Below are 25,601 nucleotides of genomic sequence, written 5' to 3' on the forward strand. Positions count from 1 at the left end.
ATTTAACATTTATAGAAATTATAATATATAAAAAAAACTACCATAAAAATTAGTTGTTTTTTTTTTTCTCATAAATTTTTTTAAAAAAATATTTTCTAAGTCAATGCTTTTAGAGTATCAGTTAAATTTTCCTATACTCAGTCTATATTTTTATAAGTTAAACATACTTTCTCTCTATTTGTTCTAATTATAAATTAATTGGTTAGTATATTTCAAATAAATGATAATCTTTCTTTTATAACAATCTTAACTAACCATTTTTAAGAAGGGAAAGTTACAATTGTATTAATTCTAATATATATATATATATATTAGAATTTAATTTTACTGTTTAAATTATCAATTGCAATTTAATCCCTTAAGTTTTGAAAATCAAGTTTGATTTTTGTTATTTATAAATCAAGTTTGATTAAATCTTTGTTGATACAAGACATGAGAATTTGAAACAAGCATGACTTGTATGATATTTGTAATAAACTTTGATGACAAGTGGGGAATATTGATTTCGTAAAAAGAAAGTGGAGAATATTGATAATATAGTATCGTTTTCAAAAGCTTCACGGACTAAACTGACATAATTAATATTTTGAATCAAATTTTGTATAAATACATAAATATTTTCCTTTTGTCAAAAACTTTATAATTTTATTGGTACTTTCTGTTATTTTTAACAAGATTTAAGTTTCCTCTTGATTATCTATCGAATTTAAAAAAAAAATTTTAACATCATTATACTATGAAAATACTGAAAATTTAGTCCAATGCTTAAATTTTTTGTAATAAAAAATTAAATGATCAAATTGACCGACATTAAATACCATGATGAGTGACTCATTTCTGCTTATTCTTATGTGTCAGCCAGGGAAAGACTGTAGGACCCGAAAATCCCCGTTGATGACGCGAGATTAACCTGCTATATCCAGTTACCTGTCCCCCCAAAACCGCGTTCGGAGGGGCAATACAAACAGGCACGTGGCAGTAGCTGATATTCATTCAGGGAAATATAGAATAGTACTAATGAGAAAGAGACCCGAACCCGACAATCCAACATGACCACATGGTTGTCTCTTGTGTGGGACCCACATACTTAAATTTTTTAAAAAGTAAAAAAAAAAAAAAAAATTTGATTGGCACATGGACTTTCGCGTTAAAGTTGACTTGTACTTTAAAGAACCCTAGGGACATGTGGGTCCCATACTCCCCTACTCTACTAGTCTACGCTTTCTTTTTTCTTTTTCTTTCTTTTCTCGCAACTTCTACACACACACACGAACACAAGAGTTTGTTTCCTGTGTAATTACTAGGTTGATTCCCCCTATCTTCACCCGTGGCTTGTGGAACCCACGTTTGAGGTGTGGTTTATCTCATTTTACATCCTCCTCTATTCCACGCTTATGTGTAGTCTATATTGATGTCATTTTACACTCTCATTCTTATATTTTGCTGAGGGATTGATTGATTGGTGTCATTTCATGAGTTGACGTCTTTTGGGTCGGAGCGTCTTATGCTTGTGAGGGGTGCATTCCATCCATATCTTGCGTGTATCCGTTATTTACACGCAAATCCACTTGATATAATGTGATTTTTCTTTACATGGTAATGTGATTTTTCACTCAACCATTTTTAGTCTCTAAAATAATTGAATATTTGAGAGATTTTGAATTTTGAATATTTTTATTGAAAGTTTAAAGAAGTAGAAGACTCTTGACTTGATTTCTACCATTTAAATTACATTCTTTGAAGTATTCCTTTAATATATGTTAATTTGTTTGTAGACATGGAGTGTGTGTAAAGGGTGAGCTGGCTCTGAAGTTTAGTTAAAGATTTTATTTATATTAACCATAATGATATTGTAAAATGACTAAATAGTGCTTGATTTCATTATAACAGTATTGAAGATGTTTTTTTAGAAAATAAAGGAGAATTTGGAAGAAAAAAAAAAAATCTGTTATGAGGGGGCTTCCAATTGAATAATGTTATATACAAGATAAATTTTCATAATTGTTTTTCTCTCACACCTCATTGAAGTGCTAAACTATGAATAGTTCATTTTCATAAGACCTACCACTGATATAACTTTTATTGTAAACTATTCATAGCCTACCATCTCAACAATTCTAAAAAATATTATGGAACTTGTAATTATATTATTGTTTCTATTTCTTCCCATTTGATACAAAATTTAATGCTTAAGCATTTAGTATAATTTATTAAATTTGTCAATAAAATTTTTTTTATTTAACTATAAATAACTAGAATGGCTCTTAGGATTAAACACCACAATAAGAAAAATAAGAGAGAATGAAAAATACGTATGTTTGCTATCAGTTTTCGGGTTTGTAGAAAATTTTAAAACCTTTTTAAAAAAATATGTTATCATAACCATACTTTAATCAGTTTTTATATATAAAAAATTCAATAGAAAACAAAAAAAATTGGTGCCAAACGTAAGTCAAATACTATTGACAACAACCATTATCACCTAGAATCATGAAAAGAATAGATTAAAAAATAAAAAGTGCACTCTTTTTTTAATTTTTTATTAGAAGAATAAAAATTGAACTTGACAACCGTTACCATCTTTTTTTGCCACACGGAAGCCAAATACTATGACAACAACCGTTTGCCCCTCTCATGAAAAGAATAGATTAAAAAAGAGCTCACTCTTATTTTTTCTTTTATATAAACACTTCATGCTGACACAATGAAAACGTAAATTAAACCTTTTAATAATGGGGCGAGTGTGAAGTTCAAAGCAGGAACTATCATCATAAATCTATGGACCGAGTTTGGGATCAGTTTTAGTTTTAGCTTTTAATTAATTTTGTGTATAGCTTTAAAAAAAAAATCTAATTTTTTCACATTTTTTAAAATACAAGTATATTTTATCACTCTTTCAACAATTTAAAAAAAAAAAAAAAATTATTCCCAAACACGTAGCGAAAATTTTGAAAATTCATACAGTGCAATTGCACAGACACATCACACAATGCTTTCCCAAAGTAAAAACCTCAAAAAACTACTGAAACAGAGTGGGCCCAGGCCGACAAAGGGCCCAAACTTTCGAACGATGACATCAAACACACACGCTTCCGTCAAACACTGCCATTTACATGGGTAAATCACAACCGCTCACTTATTTAAACGTGTCATCCTGCCACTGGCTCAATCATTTTGCCGGCCAGATTCTCCTCTCATCAAATTATATATAGAGCACACACCCAAATATGTTTGGGCACATTATTTTAGCTTTTGGGTCTCAAAAACTTTAGTCTAAAAAAAAAAAAGCATAAAGAAGAGTACTAAGGAGACTTTTTTATTTTTTATTTTTAATCTTACATTCTTCCTAGAGGTTGTAGCACTATTGACGAAATGTCACCGGAAAATAGAAACTATTTGCCGGAATCTGATGTCGTCGGACTGAATTTGAAGGAGACGGAGCTGACCTTAGGGCTGCCGGGTGACACACGTGTAACGATGGATACCGGTATAAAGTTGGGCACGAAACGTGGGTTTTCAGAGACCATCGATCTTAACCTTGGTAGATCAAACGTTAAATGTGATGATAAAGTTTGTGATGATGAGTTGGAGAATGATGTCTTGGGTGGTGCAACAAAATCTCTCACAGCAAAGTAAGATTTCCAAACCATTCATCTTATATATCTTAGGTTAATAACGAGTTCATGTATATTACATATTTCTATGGTAAAAGATTCGTGCATATATATATCATTAATTACATAGTAAGGTGACGTTGAGAGAATGATTATATACTAATGTTTATTTTTCTAGATCTTGGAAATTCAAGTACTACTATTTTTTGTTGAAAGTGAGGAATATATTTTCATGTTGCATGTCTACCTACAATTTTTTTTTTTTTTTCAAAGCACAAGTAATAAAATTTTGTAATCTTATTTATTTGCAGTGCACAACTAGTGGGGTGGCCACCGGTGAGAGCATCAAGGAAGAACGTAATGAAGAGCTGCAAGTTCATAAAGGTGGCTGTGGATGGAGCTCCATATCTAAGAAAGGTTGATCTAGAAATGTACAATAGCTATCAGCAGCTGTTGAGTGCTCTGGAGGATATGTTCTCTTGTTTGACAATTCGTACGTACTTAAATCCTTGTTTCTATGTTCTGTTTTTGCACCATAATTATCGTGTTTCATTGTTAAGCATGTATAATATTGTGTGTAATTTGGTCTTTTTGTTGTTGATTTTGATATAGGTAATTATATGAGTGAGAAGAAGCTTATGGACCCTGCAAATGGGGTGGAATATGTTGCTACTTATGAGGATAGAGATGGTGACTGGATGTTAGTTGGGGATGTACCATGGAAGTGAGTTTCCAAGCCTACCCTTGTAAAACATTGAACAATTTGCAATTGTTTTAATTAACCTTATTACTTTTGTTTAAGAAGAACAAATGATTAATTATACTTATTAATCCTTTCCTTCTTTTTTATTTTCAGAATGTTTGTTGAATCATGCAAGAGGGTAAGATTAATGAAAAGCTCAGAGGCGATTGGGCTAGGTAATTTTTCTATTTCTTGCTTGAGGCTAACTTATTTTTCTATTTTATCATATTAATGATCATACAATATTCATTTTCTTTTATTTTGTGTTGGTGCAGCTCCGAGGACACCACAAAAATGTTCAAGCACAACTTAGAAAAAGCCTTTCACAAGCATCCTTGGAATTAATGATACAATTTCATGTACAGAGGCTTTTGCTTTCGCCTTTTTAGTTGGAAGAGTTTTGATTAGATAGATAGAAGTTTAATAGTGAAATAAGAGAGGCTTGCCTGTAATTATCTACAAGTTGCATCTGTAGTACTAGTGCAATTGATGCTGTGGGCTTTTTTCTCACCTTTTTTGGGTCTGTTAGTTTTTGATAGTAAATATTAGAGAGTTGGATTGTAATACTTTCCACACCCTCTAAATACTATATTTGATTTATATGAGTTTTTAATTTAATATTAATGTTATTTAAATGAACATGAACTCAGATCCCCATGCCTAAATTTAACAAATGAAAAAGATCAAGAAAAAAAAAAGTGAAAATATTGTAATTATTTCATGAAAATTAAAAATAACCACAGCTAAGGCACATGAGCAGATAGCACTTGATTTATGTTTAGCTTTTATATATGGATCTAACAAGATCAACTATACCTAATCCAGAAGTTGGATTCATTTTGTAGCTTTTATAGATCAACTAACAATAACCATACTTTCTTTGTCTTTCTTCTTTTTTTTTTTTTTTGGTTCTCTTCCCATCTTGAGAGAAATTCAACTATTTTTTTTTTTCTTTTAATGGATGACTAATGAGATGTTTTCAACTCATGATTGACATTAAAAAGTTGCATTGGGAAGTTGATTCAGTAAACCAATAGGGGACACAATCAAAATATGAATTCATCAATGACAGACCATGTGTTCTTTGGATTGGAGCTGTGAGTTGTTTATATACTCAATGATTTATTCAGAAAATTTATAATATATATATATGTTATGGGCACGAACTTATTCTAATAAAAAGTTAAAGCAAATTTTATTCACGAAACATAATGACGTTCTACAGTTAATTTTGCTACAGCCAAGGGAAAAAATTGTAAGGAAAACTACCAGAGGAATTAAAATCCATGCCTGCTTCCTGGCTATGGTGCTCTGATGAAGTAGATCTGCGATACTGTATGGTGCCCTTCACAAGTACATGGTCTATTAATGATAAATTCCAATTCAATAGCTCTAGCTACCCCATCACATAGCTATCATGAAAGACAACAGGGTCATTCTTTTTTTTTTTTTTTGCTGACTTATTGGGATATGCCTGATTTTCTTCAAAATCTGTCTCTATACCTGAAGCAATTTTGAGAAACACTCTGAAACATAAATGAGTGCAAGCTTAGGAAGCATGATGTACAACAGAGCCCTTCTATTAATGAGTGTCTGGTGCAAATGATGGTAAATTTTATGAAAAAGTTAATGCAGTGAATGATACTAACACAATGTCATTCAAGACCTTTGTATAGGGTATGATCCTAGTTAAGATCTCACTAATGAGTTCTGCTGTATGATAAATTATCATTAGTCCGGACACTTGTGGTGCATGTTTTTTCTTGATATGTTGGAAAAATCATGGAGTGCTTGTAATAATGCTTCCTTCAATCCACCGAATTTTCTCAGCTGGAAAGTTTCAATTAAAGTAAAGTGTCATCCACAAAGTATTTGTTTTGACTCTGGCTGATGCATTTCCATCAATCTCTAGAGATTACAAATTGAGAGACTAATGGCCATAGAAAGTAATTAAAGGCCCATTTGTACTAGGTAAGTTCTGAGTTTAAACCTTAGGAGGCAACAATGTGATGCTGGTTGGGCTTAAGGACTATTGCTTCCCACTATCTAAAATCATTGGTATTCTGGGTGGGACTAAGGTCTAGCTATGACTCAACTCAGCTGAATTAGTCCCAGTGGTCCTTACTCTTTGCTAGGCCTCTCAAATTGGTTTCTTGATGGATAAGAGTTATTGCAATCATGTCCAAGTAGGATAGCTACAGTTGGTCCCCTCAACCTTTTTCATTCAAGAACAATACACAAAATACAAAATACAAAAAAAATACAAAAAAAAAAAAAATGTAACATAGCTTACTTTCAATGCCCGGACTAACTTGTTGCATGTAGTTGAGTCTTGGATTTTTGGCTAAGAATTGTTGCTAGTAAAACTTGAGGCTGATTCATCCCTAGTCACAAAAGTTTAATCTGAATGTTTGTTTTAGCATTAGTTGTGTTTTGAACTGGACTGTGTTACTGTGTTATTTGGCCCAAATTTCTAAAATTCTAAAAATCTGTCTAAATATTTGATTACTGATAGTAACATATCTCTACTTTTTAATAATTGTCCATTAAGACTTGCATGTGGTAGGTTTCCATATGCTTGATTCTCAAAGCTAGATGGTCCATGTCCGTGACTATTTTACAGGATGAGAAAGATAGAGGGACAAAGAAAAAGAGGGACTTTCCTATTTTACTGTTCATACAAAGTTTTGGCTCCATCACTTCTTTAATGATGAAAGGGATCCAAACCTTAATGCTAACTACTATAATAAATGTATGGGCGAATGTGTGTAAAAAAGAGAGGATTTTTTACCAAACTAAGAGAAATTAAATCCTTTGAGCTTTAAGCTAACCCTTCCCTTTCTTGCCTATAAATTTAGTGGCAAATAGGAAGAGGAAAGTGAAGGGTTAGCTTAAAGGAAAAGGAAAATGGACGATGCACGATCACAGCAAGAGATGTCATACTTTGATCATGTCAAGAAACGCCGCGAGGAGAAAGGATGCCTATATGCCTGGTTTGTATCTCTCTAATCTCCACCTCTTCTTGTTTCCATTTCTTCTTTTCTTATTATAAAACTAATACTGGTTTTGTATGTTCCAACTTCCAATACAGTTTGTTCGCGCTGTGTTGCTGCTTTTGTTGCTTTGATAGTTGTGAGTGCTGCTTGGAGAGTGTCTGCTGTTGCTGCTCCTAGTTTACTTGACATAAAACATGTTCAAGATTATCCTAATGTGAATTGTGCAAATAATGTTAGAATTCTAAGTTTATCTTCTTGATAAATTTATGTTATTGGTACAAATTATCTTGTTCTTGTATGATAAGTGAATGGAATTTTATTGAGCTAGCTAGCACTTGTTGTTGAGTTATTTATGGACTGGACTCAGTTATGTACCTGCAAGGGGCCTTGTTTACGTTGGAAGGAAACTGTGCCATTCCCCACTCATTTATAATGAAATTGCTCTCGTACATCATTTAGGAATCTTGTCAAACCATGTAAATCCATGGCTCTTCTTTGTGGTTGCTTTGTGTGTGTGTGAGATAGCATGACACTGTCAAAAGCAAAGCATCATTTGACGTCTTCCTTAACCAATCTTCTCGCCCTTCTAGGAGGCTCTATAGGATCAACGATCTCAACTTTTTTACTAATAAAAAAAAAAGAACAACCCAACTTCAATTACTTCAACGCATATATGTTCAAAGATATCTGCAGAAGTGATCACTTACAAACATCTAAGTATTTACAACCAGTACATGTTAGCTCAATTTCTTCAAGAATTAGTTTGGAGGCTTATTTTATTCTCAGATTTTGGCTATCTGAGTCACTTGTACATCTCACACCAATTACAACTACAAACAACTTTATAGTTTATAGTAGTGTGGAACAAAAATTTACTTGCAAATACGATTTTTGGAATAATATACATCCTGACTTGAAAGTAAAACATATTAAAGCAAGGGTCAGCTATGTCGCAATGGCCAGTATAAAAAGGACTGGCCACAACAGGTTAACAATACCAGTTGCTCCATATCTCAAATCTGCTCAAACAGCGGTCTTCTTATGAAGAGCATACAACTTATTTTCAAGAAACAATACTGTTAAAGTCTAAATATTCTCTACATCAACAATAACAACCAAGCATTTGTCCCAAAACTTCGGGGTTGGACACAGATACTCAACATACTAATCAGGGTTGATTATTATATCAAAACTTATACCTTTAGTGTATGGGAAAAAGTCTTGATAGTCTTAACATTCCCTGATGCAAAGGTATGCACCATTTAGCATTTGCTGCCCTTTTGAATCATAATATCTTCCCAGAAGAAAACCAGAAGTTGTGCCAATAAAAAATATTCAATTTTATTTGAAACATTGACTATAATTTACATTTACATTGGCTTTTCTCCACTAAAGGTATTATTTTAATAACAAATGCCCTTACAAATGAGATATTCAAGTCAAAATTGGGCTTTGCAACATTTTTCTATTTGAAACCATAGTCCTAGTTACCTGGGAGGGGATTCCTCCCTTCATCGATTTCGATGACAAGGAGATGCTTTGGATCTGACCCATTTGGCCCTTCAGCATAAAGAGTGGGAAGGTAAGCTTTGTATGCTGGCAAGTACCGTGAAACAAAATCTTTAACCTACAAACTCCTCCAAGAAAAACTCCATGTCAGATATTAGAATCTACCACAGTTACAGTAGAAAAATTTTAAACTTTTCGAATACACCTGTTCAGCAATTAGCGTACCTCCTCATCTGACATTCCAGGATTACCTGCCTTTTTCATCGCAATCTCTGCCTGGAAATTCCACAGAACACTAGTTATACTCGTGGTTTAATCATTTATGATAGAAAATTCATAAAATAAAATAAAAAAACAAAAAAAATGGAATCTATATTGTTCAAGGTATGATGTTAATATGATATCTGACCTGTAAACGCCACTGGTACACACAACTTGGATCAGTAATCTTGATGACTATCCATGCCTTTATGAACTTGTCCCATGCATCATAATATGCTTCAAGGTTCTTATTTATCGTCTCTAGCTGTACAACAAAAAATAACTTAGAGCTATAGTTATACCAATTATAATGACACAATAAGAGAATGAGTCTAACCTGTGGATCAACAGCTTTGACAACTTCCACTGGAAGGGGTTTGAAACCAAGCATCCAGCCTTCAAACAGAATAACCTTAAAACATATAAATTACAAGGTGACATAATGCTTGCAGAATCCCTTCAAAAAAGCAGAGAGGCAAAGCCAACTGAAACTGACCAATCCCATCAGATCTATGTTTATTCACATCTAAACACTATCGATATTTTTCACAGATTCAAATAATTTTAAGAGTGACATTGAATTGTGCAAACATCTACTTTGACATAATCAGGGATGGGCAATATCATCTTGCATACCAGCCTAAATTCCCTCCAACCTTAACTCTAGATCGCATCCTCTTACCGTGAGTGGCCCTTCAACCTCTGGCCAAGTTGAAGGATCAGCTCTGTCACCCCTCCCATTAAATGCTGACTGGATGTGGAAACAATTCAAGATAAGCAACCTTAGACCCCAAAGTTGATTGAGAAACAAGAAACATTAGTATGATTGTATGCTTACTTTATCATATCGAGGTAGCTTCATCTTCATACCTGGATACTTTAGACAAAGACACATTAGGAATTACACAAGCATCAATTACAAAGGAAAAATAAGTGAAGTTGACTCACCCTCTTTAGTCAATTGGGTAAGAGCTGTGAGTGTTTCAACAGAGAACGCAAGATCATGGCTGCCAGCATTTCCACGAAGCTGTAATCAAACAAAAAGGAAGGGAAAGAAATAAGAAAAAGAATTTTCAGTTCTTTGATGAGTACAAAAGGCTAATGTATTCTGTTTAGCCAAAAACTAGTACAAAAATATGTCAATTGCTACCTCTAATAGTGCATTTCCTGGAATTTCTTCTCTCAGTTTAGCCTACCATCAACACAATATTGGATCAGAAGATGAAAACCCAAAGAACAAGAAAAAGCATTTGCATAAAGAAAAAAAAAAAAAAAAATCAGAAATCACCTGAGCCTCTGCCGTCAAATAGAAGTCATCAATGGATACTGTCGCAGCCTTCCTGAATTTTGGAAATGCATGTCAGCAATCTCATTTTTCACTTTTTTATATGACTTGAAAAATTAACTACTACAATTAAGAAAATTGAAATCGTGCAACCAACCTGCCAGTAATTTGGAAGAGATAGTCAAGAGCAAAGACAAGTGTAGTCTTCCCACAACCTTGTGGTGCACTAAAACCAATCTACATCACAAGCAACATCACATGAAATGATATATACAAAGATGCACAGACTAAATACAGCTACTAAATTATACTAAGAAAATTAAAAAAATAAAATAAAATTGGAAACCTAAGTTAAAAAAAAATACCACTAGAGGAGATATATCTTCTCCATCCTTGAATGTGGACCTGTGCTGTGAAATCTGATCTTCACACCACAAAAAGACTGGTACATAGTAGTGATATAACCTTGCTTTCTCAGGAACTGTAAGGTACAATTCATTGAGCTGAAACAATCGACAAAGGTGCAATCCATATGCTAACCACTTGTCAACGGACCCGGCTACCTTTTCCGGGGTCAGACCCAATTTGTTAAACAAAGGACCTGAGCATATGAATTCAAAAAGGTCCTGCACAGAGGAAACTTCTGCAGGTTTTGTGGGAAATACAGAATATGATGGGCCCAGCCTGCTGCAATCATTGCTGGCAGCAGTGTTGCAACACGTGGAATTGTCTCGTATCCATGAACATCCACTGCCTGTAGAATGAATCCATAAATATGAAGAAGACTAAAGTGGATTATTTTGCCAACAGTGCTCATCTTTTGAATCATTGCAAATAGTAAATTAGTTTGCCAAAGCTTAAACTCAATTTCAGCAAAACAATCTGACTATTTTAAATTCATAAAACACAAGATTGACTTACATTTATTATGATCTCTATTCTCTAATGTGGAAGTTTTGTGCTTCCTATTTCTAGTGATTCGAGGGAAAGTCATGAACAACCAATTATCAAAAGCAAATCCAACATGTCACGAAAACATTGCCAACAGATAGAGGCAGGACTAGTCAACATACCATGAGGCAACAACAATGAAAGCAATAAGACTACTCGTTTTTGCTAATTAAAATCTATCAAGCATCCAAGAAGAGACGAAGCTTAAAATCAGGAGGGACGAAAAGATCTCTAGCCTTACTACAGGCATCCTTTCCCATAGACTCAATTTGTTCTTAAGTGAGCATGAGTGTAGAAAATCAAACATAATTTTTGGGTGATGACGGAGAAAAAAAAAATGGGCACACATAGTTTGATTGTGAATAAAGAATCAAGCATCCGCGGCCAAAGTAGTTCATAAATTTATTACATGGCTTTCTAAATCAATATTTGTCTGTAGACCTTTAAACTACATGGCATCTAAATAACTATATACATGCAAATCCTAAGCTTAGCAATGAAAAAAAAAAAAAATATATATATATATATATATATATATATATATATATATATAGTTTTATAACCAAAAGAAAATACCAAGTTGCATAAATTGACAAAAATACTAATGAGATTGTTACAATTAGGTTCCAATAAGATAATGTTAAACTTACAAAAACGAAATAAATAAAAAAAACCCGCAAAAATTGATAAATTTCAACTTTTTTCCATTACTTACCTCAATAAATCCAAAGGAAATAAAATTATAGATTATAGAAGACAATTATGTTTCTTTTGCCCATTATATCAGCAAACAATCATACGGCAACATCTTTTGCAGAGAAACTGAAATTCTGAATTTCAAAGCTGTTTACCCAACTGAACCCAAAACATATTTTGCTTGTTAAACCATAAATTTTTACTTTTCTTGACAACCCACATAAAAAGATGACATATGATTAAGATTTTCAGTATATTTTTTGTTGTTTTACCATACTTTTCTCAGCAACCAAACAGAGTCAACGTGTAAGAAAGCATATAAAGATATTTAAAAAAGAAAAAAACAGCTAAAATAAAAAAATAAAAAAAAATTGAATGAGAAATAAGAAAGAGCACCTGATTTTGATAAGTGGATTGGCATTTGAGAGAGCCTCGAAGCTGTGTGGTTTGATTTGGTTGGAGCACAGAGAGAAGAGGGAAGAGAGAAGTTAACAGGATGAGAAAAAGAATGTAATTTGTAATTACTAATATTATAATGATTATGATTATTAAAATAATAGAGGCAGAGCGAAGCGGTCGGTGACCATGGCTGAGATAAGATATTCATAGCTGCCATGCTCATCTCTTCCTGTGTGTAACTAACTGTGTGTCTGTTACTTTATTGAAACCTGTGCGGCTGTGCCATGCTCATCTTTTTCCTGTTTCAGCCTTTCAGGTGAAACTACTAAAATACCAAACACAAGAGTCCAAAAATCTTTAAAATAATTGAGGCTATTGTTTTTGGTTTTCTGGGAGAAAAAGGGAGGTTATAGTTTATTTGGTGGGATATTAAAGAATATCACAATATTTGGTGGTGCCTATTAACTTTCTCTTCAAAAAACAATTTGATTACCAACTCAATTTATATAACTATTATTTTATATAAGGTGGTGAGGTGATAAGTTTTGAGAGTTAAGCAATTATTATCAGCTTTTTTTTAAAATTTTTTTTAATTTTTTTTTATCATTCAAAACTTGTTTCGAATTAAAAAAAAAAAACAAAAAACAAATATACACATTCTACTCAAATTCCATGATAACTTTTAAGTTGTGAAATTGTTAGTTGTCACTTGTCACTAGAATTTTTATTTTTTTAAAAGAATACTTACAAACATTTAAAAAAAAATAGTTTTGGTTTCTAATGGTTCTTTTATGTTATCTTAAAAACATGTATTTTAATGAATAATTATCTCAAAATAGTTTTTAAAACATGTATGGTGTAATGTTTGCATTTTATTTTTTGTTTTTGAAAATTTTATAACAAAACTATTAGCTCTATTGTAAGAGAATGTGTCAAGCTAAGCTAACCCTGCTTGTTTTTATTAGGCCTAATGATGAGTCGTTGACCGTTCAATGGATCAGGCTAGGTTGGGCCAGAAGGAAAAACTCCAGCCCATAACTTGATAACTTTACCCATAGGCAATGTCCACCTTATTAAAGAGGTGTTCAAGCTCACAGGTGAGAGGAAATGTTAGGAAAATAGTTTAATGATCAAATTCATCATTTTTTAATAGTTTAAACTTATAGGGCAATCGGTAATTTAATAAGGGTTTTTAAAATTTAAAAAAAAAAAAATATATATATATATATATATATGAAAGAAGTGATTTGTTGTTTGTGACAAACAACTTGCAAAATGATTCCCTTTTTTTAGGTTTTCTTGTAGTTTTTCTGTTGATGATTAGGATCAGCTCCAGAATTGACATAAGCTATGCTTAAAATTTTACTCAAATCAGTATTTTTCCTATATTTTAGATATTGAAAGTTGTTAGTTTTATTCGGACTCAACTGTAAAATGTAGGATTTGTGATGTGTTTCTTCAAAGATGAACTTCTTATCAATCAATTTTACTATAAGTTTTCTCACTAAAATCTTTTCTTTGTTGCAACAGGTAGAACCAACTCGTAAACCAGGGGAATTCCTTTGGAACCGTTGACTCTATGCTTGCTTAATTTAGTGTATTGATAAATGCAGTTATTGGTGCCCTTTCAAAATGAAAAGCCTAGTTTTATCTTGTAGAGAATCCTATAGTATCAATGATTGCAGGTCGCTCTTATGGAGAGTGCCTGACTCCCATATTGTTTATACCTTTCGGGAAGCAAATAAAAGTGTAGATGCCTTGGCTTGTTTGGGGAGGCCTCTTCAAGAGGACTTTGAGTTATTTTATATTCCCTCGGATCCAGTTAGGGGGTGTGTTGTGAGAGATATTTCTAAGGATTCTAATATCCGTGTTGTGCCTAGTCTTTCTTAGTTTGTTTCCCCGGTTGTTTACCAAAAACAAAACAAAACTAGAGAGAGAATCCTACAGTATCCACTCATTTTTTGGGTGGAAATGGTAACTTTAATAGTTAACATGATATAATAGTTTAACCTAAGTTATTGCTTTTTTTTTAGAGGAAAGTTATTGCTTTATTTAATGTTGATTGTTTCCTTTTTAATCCTTTTTTATGATAATAGTGCTAGTAACTCCCCTAGTTTGTTATTTTTATTTTATCAATGTTACACATCACAAATAGTTTTAATGAGAAATGCTATATTCACAACATTTTTATTACAAATCCTAATTGGCAGATTCTTACAGATTTTTTAATTTAAATCCACTGTTGAAATTACTTTTTTACCTAACAAAAACAGCAAGCAACAACCCACCACATAAGTTTTATTGTGAAAGTATTGTAAAAAATTTGTAGACGTAATATTTCTCACTTTTAATTGTATAATTCAATTTGGAGTATACATCAAACCCACCAACTTGACAAACCCAACCCAACCCATCATTCTCACCGTTTTACTACTGGCTTGTTTTAGAGCTAAAGTTTTTTTGTATTGGGGGGGGGGGGGGGGGGTTTGAGGTTGGAATCTTCATTATTTGTATTTAGGTTCAAAATTTATTTATCCTATCATTTGGCTGCAATGAAACTAAGAAAATTTTAAAAATGTTCCAAAATTTCTTTTAATAGTAGCCAAACCCATCACAGCATCTTCATCTACAACGTTTATTAAGTTCTTAATACATTCAAATGTTCTCTTTTGGTTGGTTTTAGTTATTACATATTTTAAAAAATCGGTTTTAGTTATTTCATGATCATGTGCTTGTGTTTGATTTTTTTTTTGGTAGAAAAAGGTAATAGCATAAAAACTAAACAACAATCATAGGTTTAGTACAAAGCTTGTTCACATACAGACCACGACAATCAGCCTTGGAAAAAGAAAGGGCATCCATAGGTGGACTAGACAAAATAGCAAAATCTACATCCATAGAAGAGCCAAATTTAGCCAAAAAATCCACACATCTGTTAGGTTCTCTGTAGACATGCCTAAATCTCGGTTGAGGGATCTAGGTAACCAACTGCCTATAATCATCCATGAGAGAGGAAATAATAGAGTTAGAATTATTCTGATGTGAGAATGCATCAACTATAGCTTTAGCATCCATTTCAATAATCACTACTTGGATATGAGATTGTAATCATAAAAGAAGCCAATCCTGAAGGGCCCAAAGCTCAACTAGGAAGCTCCTCGCTGACCCAATCCTCCTGGCGAATCCTACCACCCAATTCCCCTCCTCATCTCTGATTACGCCTCCTCCTCCAACCATTCCAGGATTACCAATTGATGATCCATCAGTATTGAGCTTCATCCACCCAATGCTAGGCTTCTCCTATCGGATACTTTTCAAGATCATTCTTTTGGTAACTATAGAGTTGCACGCACAATGAGTATATTCCAAGGCTCAGGCCACTATATCTTTAGCAGCGTCGGGGTTCAAGTTTCTTTCTTTAAAGATGTATTGGTTCTTGTTCTTCCAAATCAACCAAATTGCAAATAAAAACACCTAATGCCACAGAGTTTGTCCTGTATTAGGCTTCAGGTCAATATTGCAGTAAGATAGGAGCCAGTCTTTTAAATTTGCTAAAAAAAAAAAGGATGGGTCTACTAGGTGAACTCCGAGCTGGTGCCAAATAGATTTAACTGAGGGGCAGTCACACAACGCATGTATAATGGTTTTTGCTCCACTTTGACAGAGGGGTCACATGATATTGATTGACATTCCTCTTGCCGAGAGGCATTCCTTGACACCAATGCTTTGATGCATAGACTTCTAAACGAATGTTTGAATTCTGGGTAAGGTTTTTAATTTCCAAATCCATTTTCCCTTGAATGGAGCTTCAACCGTGGGTTTTAAAGTAATTAGATATGCAGATTTCTGGTCAAAATCTCCCTTGGGGGAGAGTTTCCAATCTAGCTTATCTTCCATTCTTGCTGTTAAAGGAGTGGGAGTAGCTTGAATGACCCTTGTAGAGATTCCTTTGATTAGGGTTAGTTGTGGGATACACAATATTTCCTTGTATAGATGTTCGTGGGCATCAAGCTGAGCCACGCTAGACCCGTCGGCCTCTTCATCTCGTTGGTTGATTGCCTCATCTAAAGTCTTCTTGTCGGCTATTATGGAGACACCCGTCGGGTACCGTGGGGTTGTCATTTTAATGGTGTCGTCGCTTCGGACCTCTGTCTACTTATGGGAAGCTGACAGGTCCATAGGGACCGTCGGCTTCCTTGTGTCCTGCTACAAACGAGAACATCCTTATCAATTGCCCCCTATTCCATGGCTCTATTAGCTCCAACTGACGGGTTATGGAGTTCAATCATGAACTGCTATTTATTTATTATTTTTTGGAAAAGGGGGTGTCATTAACTATCCTTGAACAACCTTCATTAAATGCTAGGAGACACATGGCACTAGCCAGTTAGCCTCGTTTCTGATCAACAACGTGCCTTTGCTTCTTGTGCTTCTTCATCCTATAAATAATCCCTTGCCTCCTCCCATTTCTCCTTATTTCATCTCTGAGAGCCTTAAGAGAAATAGAGCTATCGCATAGTCGTCCAAGCCATCTGTTACTTGCCGCCATCACTCCTCCGTGGGACTGTTGCTTTCAATTTGTCTGTCTTTTTGTAAGTTTTCTTCTCTTTGCTTTTTATACTTTTTGCAACCTGTCCCCTTTTTATGTTTTGAGACCTGTCGAGATAGGTTCTTAGAAAAATACCTCTGTCGCTTGTAGGTGGATAGATGTTAGATAAGGAAGTGACGAGTGAACTATCATCGTTAGTCCGTGAGGGTACGGGCTACGATGAGGTCTTTTCGTTAGGGCGCGAGCTTGGGGAAGATTCTCCACGGTCCCAATAGAGGGAGCCGTCCACCCAGTCTTTAAGTGATGAAAATGAGGAAGAGGATGAGGGAGACATTGAGGTAAATGACGAGAGAGAAGAGGATGACGAGGGAACCCCTCCTGAAGGAGATCCTGAAGGTTAGGAGGGTCAGACATGGCAATACGGGTCAGAATTTTCTAACCCGACCCGACCCGAAAAATACCCGACCCGAACCGATTTTTTTTTTTACCCGAAGCAAAAACGAGTTGAGCCATGACCCGACCCTATTTTTTGCGGGTCAACCCAACCCGACCCAAATAACCTATGACTCGACCCGTTAAAAAAATTCGCTAAAAAAATATTTAAATTATATACTGATACTAGGTGCATAAAGCACCTAAATACTTCATATAAATATAATCATATAAAATTATATACTAATAAAATATTGAATCAATTGTCATGTCTTGACAATTGACAACTCACAAGCACAGCACCTTTACCTTACACAGTTATACCAACAGGTCCATCTGTCCAACACATTACACATTACACAATGACAATATTGACAAGGCTTTGGATGTATCATAACTGTTCAAAAAAAAAAAATCTCATTCAATGGTCATTGGTCAATGCTTACTGCCTAGCTATAGTGCATTCCATTTCGGATTTTCAAAGCCAAACAAAGAGACTAAATGACAAAATTCTCACAATACAACTTATACAAGTTTACAAAACCCTCTTCCTCAGTTCAGAGTCTTCAGACTATTCAGGACTTCAGCTTTACTTTGGTAAAAAAAAAAAAGGACTTCAGCTTTACTCTATCTTTTAGTTCTCAAATCCTCTTGCGGCTCCGGCCTACACAAACCTGAAAGTTTCTCTTCCTCAGTTCAGTTCTCAAATTCTCTGTCTCTCGCCACCCACAGGCCACACGACCCACACAGCTGCTGGCCCATTTAAGAAGAGCACAACCACAATCATCAACTATGGTGAAGGTAAGTTAAATCATTTTTATTATTCTCTTAAATCCCTAAATATTTTTAGTTTTTGGATTGATTTTTTAATATTATGAATTTATGATTTAGCAATAATAATATAGTATAATGCTCTGCCTCTGCTAACATTAGATTTAATTGGTAGTGCGTTTGATTGTTGAATGAATGTGTCATCAAATATAGTATACAATAATAACTAAGGGAAAACTTTCAAGAATAAGTATATATTATCTGGTTGACCCCACTGCCAAATTGCCATTGGACCAAAGCCATGGATTAGAACTAGTGAGGGTTTTTGGTTTTGGGTGGTTTCTTTTGGACCCCATAAGTGGATTGTGGTTTTGTTGTCTATGTTGATGGTTTGTGAGGAGAGGCCTGTGGCTGTGAAGCAGCGGCGGAGATAGTATATACATATTCTTGAAAGTTTTCCCTTAGTTATTAACATTATATTTAATCTGCTCTGCCTCTGCCTCTGCCTCTACTCTGCCTCTACCTCTGCTCTGCCTCTGTATCATTTGGATGAATGTCTTATCACTTATGTAGAATGTAGTTATGTTCACAATTTCTTTAGATGTTTTTAATAGACTAGAATTTTAATTTTAATTATATATTTTACTTTGATAATTAGAGTACAACGGCTTCATCGGCTGTAAATTTAAAAAGTGATGATGATGCTACAATTATTGATACTTCTAATCCTTTAGCATCTTTAAGAGTCAATTCAAAATCAAAGTTTAAGAAACCAAAAAGAGTTTCAGGAAAAAATCAAAAGGAAAAACATCAAACATCTACAGTTTGGATTGAATTTGTGAAATTGCCTATTAATGAAGAAGGGATAAGTAAGGCTACTTGTCAATGGTGTGGGAAATTTTTTATTGGCGGATAGTCATCATGGAACATCAAACTTCCATCGCCATCTTCTCAAACGCTTAAAACGAAATGAAGTAAAACAAGATGGTGAAGAAGAGGGTAGGGTGTTACAAAACAAGATAATTCAAGAAGAATTTTGTGAGATGTTAGCGGAGGCTATTATTAAATATAATTTACCATTTAGCTTTGTTGAGTATGAGGGCACTAGAAAAGTTTTTAGCTATCTAAATTCAAAAGTTAAACATATTTCTAGGAATACTTCAAAAGTTGATGTTCTAAAACTTTACAAGAAAGAGAAGGATGATGTTAAAAATAAGTTGAAATCAATTCCTGGTAGAATATGTTTGACTTCAGATTTATGGACCTCTGTTACAAGTGAGGGATATATTTGTCTTACAGCACATTATGTGGATGAGAATTGGGAATTGAAAAGCATCATCTTGAATTTTTGTCATATGTCATCTCCACACACGGGAACTCTTTTATACGAGAAAATTTTAAGTTTCTTGGAAGAATGGGGTATTGAGAAGAAAATATTTTCCATTACTTTAGATAATGCGTCTAATAATAATAATTGCCAAGATTTCATAAAGAAAAAACTTAATGAGGGGGGTTTATTGTTATGTGATAGTATCTTTTTCATGTGCGTTATGGTGCTTGTATATTGAATCTTATTGTTCAAGAAGGATTGAAAGTAATAGATGACTCAATGATTAAGATCTGAGAAACTATGAAATATCTTAAAGGATCAGAAAGTAAAATGTGTAGATTTGATGAATGTACAAAACTAGTTGGTATGAAGAGAACAAAGGGTTTACGTTTAGATGTGTGTACAAGATGGAATGCAACATATGACATGATTGACAATGCTATGAGATATTGTTCTGTGTTGAACCATTTAGCAGAGGAAGATGCTAATTTCAAGCATTGTCCATCAAGGGATGAATGGAATAGAGTTGAAAGGATAACTCGGTTTTTGAAACCTTTCTATGACATTACAACTCTATTTTCTAGAACTGATTACCCTACAACAAATCTATATTTTCAAGGATTGTCTCAAATTGAATTGCTCTTACTTGAAGAAATGGAGAGCCAAGATTCATTTATCAGTAATATGGCAGAACAGATGAAAGTTAAATTTGACAAATATTGGGATTGTTATAGTGTGGTGCTAGCTTGTGCCATTGTTCTTGATCCAAGGTATAAGTTGGATTATGTGGAGTACATTTTAAAGAAAATAGAGCCAATTGAGCACATTGCTAAAATGAAGGTGGACAGCGTTGAGACTACATTGTATAAGCTTTTTTTGAATATGAATGCCTCAAGCCTATGACCACTATTTCATTTTGTGTTGGGAGTTCTAGTCATACTAGCGGTGCTATGGATGATCCCAATGATGAGGAAGATGATGTAAGTGAATTGCATTTTGTTTGGTATATGTTGTGCTATATTTTTTTAATAATAAAGATTGTAATGTTGTGTGGTATTATTTTTCATTGCAATTTTTTTTAATGATTAGGAATTTGATCATTATGAAAGTGGTCATGGTACCAAAAAAAAAAAAAAAATCTCAACTGGACTTGTATTTAGAAGAGTCTAGACTTGACAAAAAGAAAAATCCAAAGTTGGAAGTTCTCTCTTGATGGAAAGAGCATTACAATCGGTTTCTAGAGCTCTCTTTAATGGCATGGGATCTCATGAGCATTCCGATAACCATTTTTGCTTCTGAATCAAGTTTTAGCACTAAGAAAAAAAATTCTTACTCCGTATCGATCACGTCTTTTACCTGAGAATGTGGAAGCTATGTTGTGTACTAAAATTTGGTTATATGGATTTGAAGGTAATTTAATTTTTTTTTTATAGTCATAATTATACAATTTTAATTATTTATTGATTTGCTTTCATGGTAAATTAAGTTATATTAAAATATTGTATTGTAGATGAAGATGCTGACGAAATTGGTCAACTTGAGTTACAATTTGCAAGTATGAATATTTGCAGTGCTGAATCTGCTACTAACGTTGAGTATATTGAGATTGTGGTATAATTTTATAAAATATTTACTATTCTTCTTTACTTAATATGTTATGTTTATTTTTAAATCTTTTTTTGTTTAGTTTATTTATCTAAGTAATCTAACTTTACTATTATTTTAAATGCAACAGGAATATGTGCACTTAAGAAGATCGATAACTTGCTACTTTGCTGGCTTACTTGTTTTGTTTGTTTTAAGATCTATCTCTTTTTGAAGATGTAAACTTGTAATTATATACATTTTGACAATGAACTATTAACATTGAAGACTTTTTCCATCATGAATTTATGACTATAAATAATTTTTGTTATGCTCAAAACTGTCAAAAGTGGAAGGATATTAACAAATGGCATTTAGTGCAATTCATTTACTTAATTGATTTTATTCATTCTCTTTAAACAGATTGTCATTGATTTGTTTTTGTAATTGAAAAAAAAAAAAAAAAAAACTTGTTTGAAAAATATGGGTCAACCCGACCCAACCTGACCCGACTCGTAACCCAATTGACCCATTTAAAAATGACCCGTGACCCGTTTGACCCGCAAACCTGATTGACCCGACCCGACCCAACCCAACCCTCCCGTTTTGCCATGTCTAAGGAGGACAGTGGTGCCCATCCCTTCATCCTTCCTGCGAAATGGATAGTCAACGACTTTTATCCGACAATGACCAGCAAGGTGTTCAACGCCCTTCAGGACCATTACCAAATCCCAGAGCATATCTCTATTTGTTTACCCAAGAAATTTGAAAAGTGTTATTTTGGGAAGATAATGGATGTCGGCATGTACGATGCCATGTTCGCCGCCGAACTGAGGCTGCCACTGATGGAATTACATCGTCATCTGGCCAACTATTTGGGTTTATTCGTCAGCCAAATAACTCCTAATGCTTGGAGAATATTCATTAAAGCTGAAGTAATTTAGGGTCAGCTTAGCGGCGGAAATTGTCGGCTTACCCTCGATAAGTTTTTCTACTACTACAAACCCTATCATAATACTTCGTCCCAAGGGGTTTACCATTTCCTCGCGAGGAAGACGTCGCTTAGGCTAGTGTCAGACATGCCTGACTCAAACAGAAATTGGAAGAATAGGTATTTTTTTGTCCAAGGGATGGATTAGGTGTGTAGACGGGATAAGTGGGACAAAATTCCCCAAGGGTTTGACAATTCATGGGGTATTGTAAGGGATTCAGGTGTGACACCATAAATGTTTGTTTTTACCCTTGTCTGTCTTCTTTTATCATGATCTTTAACGTCGTCTATTTTAATTTTTCAGCTAAGGTCTGTCCACAAATAACCGAGGACCAAGAGGCTTTTATTCGTCGTGTGTTAGATATTCCTTTTGCTTAAAGGAGGTGGAAGGACCTTGCCACACTAGATACCCTTCACGCTTACTATTGTGGTCTTGAGCCGTCACGCTTATTCTCATCAGCGTAAGTTGTGAATTTCATACCTTTTCTCCGTTGTCTGTCTTTTCCTTTTCTAACATCCGTCCCTTTTCTAAACAGAGATGGAAGTCAGGAGATAGAGGGCGTTGGTGAGGCAAGCTACTACGACATGCAAGCAGAAAGAGAAAGGTGGGTCTTCAAAATCAGCCACTAAGGCCGTCACCAAGGGGGCCTAAAAAAGAAAGAACGAAGGCAAAGACGACCATCCACACAAGAAGGGGTCGGGTACCCTCGTTAGTAATAAGCAATCGAAGCAGCTGTCACCTGCTAAACCCAGCCATGGAGTCAGCAATTGCTAATAACGAGGAAGGGTCTTGTTGCCCAAGGAGCTGCCCACCGTTTGCTAACACATAAGGAGTACGTTGTTGAGACGGTTGACTCAATCATCAAGGTGACGGATTTGGACCCATGTGTTGACCAGACGACTGAGGACTTGGGGGCGTTGGGTCTCTTTGACTTGTCTAGGGTATGTTTCTTTTCAACTACGTCCTTATGTGCTAGTTTTCCATATGTGTGTGTGTGTGTGTGTGTGTCTATATATATATATATTATATATATATATATTAATTTTACTGACGGATGTCTTGATCTTAGGTGTTGGTGCGGATAAAGGCGCTTCAAGATAGGTGCGTTGCCTAAGAGGGGGTGATTTGTCGGTTTCAAAAGCGTCAAGAGATTAAAACAAGGAGCGTGAGCAGTATAAAGAGGGCCTGCATACTCTTAATGAGGAGTTGACGTCTGTAAATGCCAAGTTGAAGAAGGAGATCCGTCTCCGAGGAGAAGTAGAGAAGTTGAAGGCAGGTTTGGTGACTTAACTGTCAACCCTCCATGATCAGATGGACATGGCCAAAGCCGATGCTATGGAGGAGTTTAGGGCTTCCCAAATCTTTATCGATGCATGTAGTGTCTACTATGGTGACTAATTCGAGGACTGCTTAAAGCAAGTTGGGTCCATCTACTCAGACCTTGACTTGTCCAAGATCACTCTTGACGACCCAATGCCGACAACTCCTAGGGGCGGTGACACCGTGAATGAGGATTCTGATGATTTTGTTCATGCTGAGGAGCAGGGCATAAAAGACGACGGCGTGGTTATTGCTCAACCTATTCCTATAGGCGTCGTCACTCGTTTGGTCCCATCTGCTGAGGACCCTTCTACCTAAATTTTTATGGACCTGTCTGCTTTGGATGCTCCTCTGGTCTTGTTTGCTAAGGATCCTTTGGCTAAGAATGCTGTAAACTCGTCAGCTTTGGATGCTCTTCCATCTTAGTCCCTTTTTTAGATTTCCTAATTTTTATGTATTCCTTCTTATTTTTCAGAAAATGGCAAGTGCCTTTCTGTTTTTTGGGCTTTATTGTAAACACTTTGACTTTTATGGGCTTTTACTTATTGTGTTTTTATTATATCCCTCGCTTTCATTTTCTATTTGTTGTTTGAGTATGTTTTTACCATATTCGTTAGTATTGGTGGTTGTTTGACAGGACTATGTAGAATTTTTAAGACCAAGCATCTGTCAGTGTATTTGGTTGCTTGTTTATCTTGTAGGTAAAACTTAGGATATTCTTGTGGACTTGGTACCCGTCGGTATCCGTAGCCATCCGTCTACCCCGTGGGTAGGGCTTTAGGATGTGTCCGTCCACTTTAGGATGTGTCTGTCCATCGAAGGATGTGTCCGTCCACTCTAAGGACTTGTATATTTCTAGGAATCCCTTAGGATGCGTCCGTCCACTTAAAGATGTGTCCGTCCACTTAAAGACTTGTCTGTCCATTTAAGGACTTGTATATTTCTGAGGCATCCTTTTGTGATGCATTCGTCCACTTATGGACTTAAGAAATTTCAAGGCATCACTCGAGATGCACTTGTCCACTTATGGACAATTTTTGAGGCATCCCTTTGGGATGCATCCATCTACTCATGGATGTTGATAAATTTCGAGTTGTTCCTTAGGATGCGTTCGTCCACTTATATAAATTTTAAGGCATCCTTTTGTGATGTTTCCGTCCTCTTGAGGACTTGTTGTAGATGCGGTTTTGTAGAGATATATATATATACATACACATGACATATCTGAATAACTCCTATTATTATGATGAATATGTGCATACGCCAAAAATTGTTCTTAAAAATGAAAAACCACCCTTTGGGCTAAAAAGGTATTGTAGATAATAATAAAAAACTAAAAAGAAATAAATTGGAAATGAGGAGTGGTGGTTTGTATGCCATCGTCTATTGGTAGTATTTCTTTAGGTGCTCGGTGTTCCATGGGTGATGCAAATTCTGTCCGTCGAGCGTCTCTAGCTAATAGGTGTCTTTCCTCTACCATGAAGTGATTCTGTAGGGTCTTTCACAATTCGGTCCTAGCTTCCCTTAGGAGGGGTTCCTTGTAGCACTCGTCACCTTTCTCTGGACAAGGTCTCCAACTTGAAAATCCCTGTTTTTGACTCTAGAATTGTAGTGCTTGGCTATGAGGTCCTAGTATCATGCTAACCTTTGTTTGGCTGTTGCCCTGACCTCATCCACTAGGTTCAGTTGTAGGCGCATGGCTTCATCATTCCTACTCTCGTCGTGATTCTTCACCCTTTAGCTTGTAAGCCTAACTTCGACTAGGATAACGGCCTCACTCCCGTATGCTAGGCGAAAAGGCGTTTCCCATGTTGGCATCCTTACCATCGTCTTGTACGCCCATAGTACACTTGGCAGCTCATCTGGCCATATACCCTTTACCCCATCAAGCCGAGTCTTGATGATCTTAAGCAAGGATCAGTTAGTGACCTCAACTTATTCGTTGGCCTGAGGGTGGGTGGGTGAGGAATAGTGATTCTTGATCCCCAACTGTGAGCAAAAATCCTTGAATGCCTCATTGTCGAACTGCTTTTCGTTGTCCGAGACCAAGACTCTAGGGGTCCCGTACCTACAGATGATGTTTCTCCAGACGAAGTTTCGTACGTTTTTCTATATGATGGTAGCCAGCGCTTCATCTTCCACCCATTTGGTGAAGTAATTTATACAGACC

The 25,601-nt window shown here is 35.1% G+C and overlaps 2 protein-coding genes and 1 long non-coding RNA gene across 3 annotated transcripts; 2 read left to right on the forward strand and 1 right to left on the reverse strand.

The window, feature by feature from the left end:
- The first annotated feature begins 3,227 nt into the window (after window positions 1-3,227).
- Window positions 3,228-4,995, forward strand: LOC142636040 (auxin-responsive protein IAA17). Its single transcript, XM_075810105.1, has 5 exons — window positions 3,228-3,632; window positions 3,926-4,107; window positions 4,227-4,338; window positions 4,471-4,532; window positions 4,632-4,995. Exons 1-5 carry the CDS (start codon window positions 3,373-3,375, stop codon window positions 4,667-4,669), a joined length of 654 nt encoding a protein of 217 aa, XP_075666220.1. The 5' UTR covers window positions 3,228-3,372; the 3' UTR covers window positions 4,670-4,995.
- A 2,068-nt stretch (window positions 4,996-7,063) lies between these two features.
- LOC142633940 (uncharacterized) lies at window positions 7,064-7,808 on the forward strand. Its single transcript, XR_012844003.1, has 2 exons — window positions 7,064-7,349; window positions 7,448-7,808. It is a non-coding gene; the product is annotated as an uncharacterized LOC142633940 (long non-coding RNA).
- Window positions 7,809-8,668: 860 nt separating this feature from the next.
- Window positions 8,669-12,906, reverse strand: LOC142637049 (D-glycerate 3-kinase, chloroplastic). Its single transcript, XM_075811339.1, has 12 exons — window positions 12,451-12,906; window positions 10,773-11,161; window positions 10,565-10,644; window positions 10,411-10,462; window positions 10,273-10,314; window positions 10,071-10,149; window positions 9,961-9,992; window positions 9,805-9,873; window positions 9,460-9,534; window positions 9,271-9,387; window positions 9,087-9,137; window positions 8,669-8,979 (listed from the first exon to the last, which is right to left on the reverse strand). Exons 1-12 carry the CDS (start codon window positions 12,674-12,676, stop codon window positions 8,836-8,838), a joined length of 1,356 nt encoding a protein of 451 aa, XP_075667454.1. The 5' UTR covers window positions 12,677-12,906; the 3' UTR covers window positions 8,669-8,835.
- Window positions 12,907-25,601: the final 12,695 nt, after the last annotated feature.

Source organism: Castanea sativa, chromosome 5 (assembly GCF_040712315.1).
Source record: "Castanea sativa cultivar Marrone di Chiusa Pesio chromosome 5, ASM4071231v1".
Lineage (NCBI taxonomy): Eukaryota > Viridiplantae > Streptophyta > Magnoliopsida > Fagales > Fagaceae > Castanea > Castanea sativa.